General features: G+C 33.3%; 2 protein-coding genes across 2 annotated transcripts; both read left to right on the forward strand.

Annotated features, from left to right (window-relative positions):
- The first annotated feature begins 856 nt into the window (after positions 1-856).
- Positions 857-1306, forward strand: LOC147784766 (S-protein homolog 1-like). The gene has a single exon (XM_087120965.1). The coding sequence runs from the start codon at positions 857-859 to the stop codon at positions 1304-1306; it is 450 nt and encodes a 149-aa protein (XP_086977091.1).
- Positions 1307-3129: 1823 nt separating this feature from the next.
- Positions 3130-3579, forward strand: LOC147784767 (S-protein homolog 1-like). Its single transcript, XM_087120966.1, has one exon. It carries the CDS (start codon positions 3130-3132, stop codon positions 3577-3579), a length of 450 nt encoding a protein of 149 aa, XP_086977092.1.
- The last annotated feature ends 908 nt before the right edge of the window (positions 3580-4487 follow it).

Below are 4487 nucleotides of genomic sequence, written 5' to 3' on the forward strand. Positions count from 1 at the left end.
CTTAACATAACGGGGAAGTATCCCGATACACATGACATACATACATACATGCACGAGGTCCCATGATTTTTATTCACTACATATAGTTCAAGTAATCATACTATAGCCAGAGTGTTCTTAGTTTATTGGATTTAGATTAGTGGTCGTAAAGTTCACTTTATTCAATAACAATCTTCACTTGATAAACAACAATAATAACTTTATTGAAAATAGAATATGTTTTTGTTTACAAACTATACGTTTTAGGGCATAAAACCCAACATCCTAGAGATTCAGGGTGTGACATGATGAAATCAAAACCCCATAACGGTTCTCCCAACAGGCATTGAGTAATTCTTGCGAAAGAAGTCTTGCGCAATTCCTGTTTGAAACTATAGTTCTAGAATTTTTTGAACTTATCTGTTCTACCTCACCCTAAAATTTCTAAGGTCCTCGTAAAAAGTTTGAAAGTTCAACTTAAAAAAATAAATCGGGAATTTAATACCTTGTTGGACTTGGGTGCTATACCATATGTAAGCTATGAATTGCTTTCTCTATTTTATATTTTCTACCGGGAAGTATTCATATTTTGTTGTCCATTTTATGAGAGTGTTTTAAAAATCAATGAAATATTTATTATTCTTGGGCTAATAACTATTATCTATTCAAGGAATTTTGTTATTGAAAAGCTAATAAATCTCTCAAATTATCCCAAAATTAACCTTAAATTGTGTTGCATAACGGAAATTAGTTAAATGATTGAGTTTTCTTGCAACCATAGCATGCATTTACATAGTTTCTTGCATGTACTATAAGTACGTATATTTATTCACATGTCCAACACAAATTGGTAGTTAAGCTAAAGGTTGATTAGGAAATGATAAAGAATATTGTCGTTTTCTTTCTTTTCACGGTGGCTTTAGTTGGGGCTCAGGTTCCAAGGGTCGCGTTACCACCACCAGGACCTTCTAGATATTACATTCATGTGGTTAACGGGCTAAGCAAGCTTGGGTTGCTTGTGCATTGTCAGTCTAAAGACGACGACTTGGGGTATCATCGTTTGCTTCATCGTGGAGATGATTACCAGTGGAACTTCAAGGTTAGCTTTTGGGGATCAACCCTCTATTGGTGCAAATTGGAGACGCCACAAGCATATGTCTCATTTGAAAGCTTTTGGCCTGAAACGCAGCACTTATGGCTCCGTGATAGGTGCAAATGTGGAACTGTAGGAACTTGTCTTTGGACGGCTAAAGATGATGGAATTTACTTGAGAAACTTTCTTGCTAATGTTGATGAATTGATTCACAAGTGGAACTATAAAAGTTAGAGAAGCTTTATTATCTCCTTTTGGTGGAATTATCCTTCCGGAACCAACGAAAAATAATGGAATAACACAAAAATGTTGTTTTTTTTTTTTGTATGAAATTTATTTCGTAACGAAGTGTATTGTTGTTCTCCAAAATTTTAAATTATGAAGAAAAACAAAATATTATATTTGTATATGAATACAAGTTTTCAAAGTTGTAATATAGTTTTTATATTAAAACTAAAAAAAATGATGATTTTTACGGACCAATCTGAGAGAGAGTTTAGAACAATAAAATCTAAAATAGGTATTAAAAGCTCATGTTTCTGCCGTCTTCACATCGATCTTAGAATAGGATGGTAGGCACAATCCTTGAATTTCCATATATCTTATTAAAAGTTTCACATATTACATTGTAGTTCCACAATCTTTCTTGATGTCCGATTTTCAAGAATTTGGATCTCGGACCAAAACTAAAAATATGAAAAAGCAAACAAAAAAAATGAAAAGTAACATAAAATAAAACATGAAAATTCGATAAAATATAAATTTAAAGGAAGATAAACAACACCAAAATTAAATACAAAATAATATTTAATTACAAGAGGGTCCTCTTAAATTTCTTTATAAATGCGAAAATGGTGTTGGGATATACGAACACAACTAGTGAGGCAAACACCTTATATCGTGTAAAGTTATATTATTCGGTTAGTAATGCAATCACACACAATATATGACTGTGACCTATCGTTTAAACCATAGCATGACCTTAGGCTTTTTTCAATTCTTGGCAGAGTTGGATGCATGGTACTTTTCTACACACGGCCCACGTACGCATACATGGACCCTTCAGACGGATTGGTATACGTGCCCCTTAGGCCGGACTTTGTCGGGCACAACACAATACACGTGACTGGACCCTCATAAAAGAAAAGGTCTTCATGATAACATGTCGAACATATATATCGAAGGTATGCATCCGTACTAACTTAACATAACGGGGAAGTATCCCGATACACATGACATACATACATACATGCACGAGGTCCCATGATTTTTATTCACTACATATAGTTCAAGTAATCATACTATAGCCAGAGTGTTCTTAGTTTATTGGATTTAGATTAGTGGTCGTAAAGTTCACTTTATTCAATAACAATCTTCACTTGATAAACAACAATAATAACTTTATTGAAAATAGAATATGTTTTTGTTTACAAACTATACGTTTTAGGGCATAAAACCCAACATCCTAGAGATTCAGGGTGTGACATGATGAAATCAAAACCCCATAACGGTTCTCCCAACAGGCATTGAGTAATTCTTGCGAAAGAAGTCTTGCGCAATTCCTGTTTGAAACTATAGTTCTAGAATTTTTTGAACTTATCTGTTCTACCTCACCCTAAAATTTCTAAGGTCCTCGTAAAAAGTTTGAAAGTTCAACTTAAAAAAATAAATCGGGAATTTAATACCTTGACTGACTTGGGTGCTATACCATATGTAATCTATGAATTGCTTTCTCTATTTTATATTTTCTACCGGGAAGTATTCATATTTTGTTGTCCATTTTATGAGAGTGTTTTAAAAATCAATGAAATATTTATTATTCTTGGGCTAATAACTATTATCTATTCAAGGAATTTTGTTATTGAAAATCTAATAAATCTCTCAAATTATCCCAAAATTAACCTTAAATTGTGTTGCATAACGGAAATTAGTTAAATGATTGAGTTTTCTTGCAACCATAGCATGCATTTACATAGTTTCTTGCATGTACTATAAGTACGTATATTTATTCACATGTCCAACACAAATTGGTAGTTAAGCTAAAGGTTGATTAGGAAATGATAAAGAATATTGTCGTTTTCTTTCTTTTCACGGTGGCTTTAGTTGGGGCTCAGGTTCCAAGGGTCGCGTTACCACCACCAGGACCTTCTAGATATTACATTCATGTGGTTAATGGGCTAAGCAAACTTGGGTTGCTTGTGCATTGTCAGTCTAAAGACGATGACTTGGGGTATCATCGTTTGCTTAATCATGGAGATGATTACCAGTGGAACTTCAAGGTTAGCTTTTGGGGATCAACCCTCTATTGGTGCAAATTGGAGACGCCACAAGCATATGTCTCTTTTGAAATTTTTTGGCCTGAAACGCAACACTTATGGCTCCGTGATAGGTGCAAACGTGGAACTGTAGGAACTTGTCTTTGGACGGCTAAAGATGATGGAATTTACTTGAGAAACTTTCTTGCTAATGTTGATGAATTGATTCACAAGTGGAACTATAAAAGTTAGAGAAGCTTTATTTATCTCCTTTTGGTGGAATTATCCTTCCGGAACCAATGAAAAATAATGGAATAACACAAAAATGTTGTTTTTTTTTTATGAAATTTATTTCGTAACGAAGTGTATTGTTGTTCTCCAAAATTTTAAATTATGAAGAAAAACAAAATATTATATTTGTATATGAATACAAGTTTTCAAAATTGTAATATAGTTTTTATATTAAAACTAAAAAAAATGATGATTTTTACGGACCAATCTGAGAGAGAGTTTGGAACAATAAAATCTAAAATAGGTATTAAAAGCTCATGTTTCTGCCATCTTCACATCGATCTTAGAATAGGATGGTAGGCACAATCCTTGGATTTCCATATATCTTATTAAAAGTTTCACATATTACATTGTAGTTCCACAATCTTTCTTGATGTCCGATTTTCAAGAATTTGGATCTCGGACCAAAACTAAAAATATGAAAAAGCAAACAAAAAAAATGAAAAGTAACATAAAATAAAACATGAAAATTCGATAAAATATAAATTTAAAGGAAGATAAACAACACCAAAATTAAATACAAAATAATATTTAATTACAAGAGGGTCCTCTTAAATTTCTTTATAAATGCGAAAATGGTGTTGGGATATACGAACACAACTAGTGAGGCAAACACCTTATATCGTGTAAAGTTATATTATTCGGTTAGTAATGCAATCACACACAATATATGACTGTGACCTATCGTTTAAACCATAGCATGACCTTAGGCTTTTTTCAATTCTTGGCAGAGTTGGATGCATGGTACTTTTCTACACACGGCCCACGTACGCATACATGGACCCTTCAGACGGATTGGTATACGTGCCCCTTAGGCCGGACTTTGTCGGGCACAACACAATACACGTGACTGGACCCTCATAAAAGAA

The sequence above is a fragment of the Cucurbita pepo genome, unplaced genomic scaffold (genome assembly GCF_057944985.1).
Source record: "Cucurbita pepo subsp. pepo isolate OVF unplaced genomic scaffold, ASM5794498v1 scafford_27, whole genome shotgun sequence".
Classification (NCBI taxonomy): domain Eukaryota; kingdom Viridiplantae; phylum Streptophyta; class Magnoliopsida; order Cucurbitales; family Cucurbitaceae; genus Cucurbita; species Cucurbita pepo.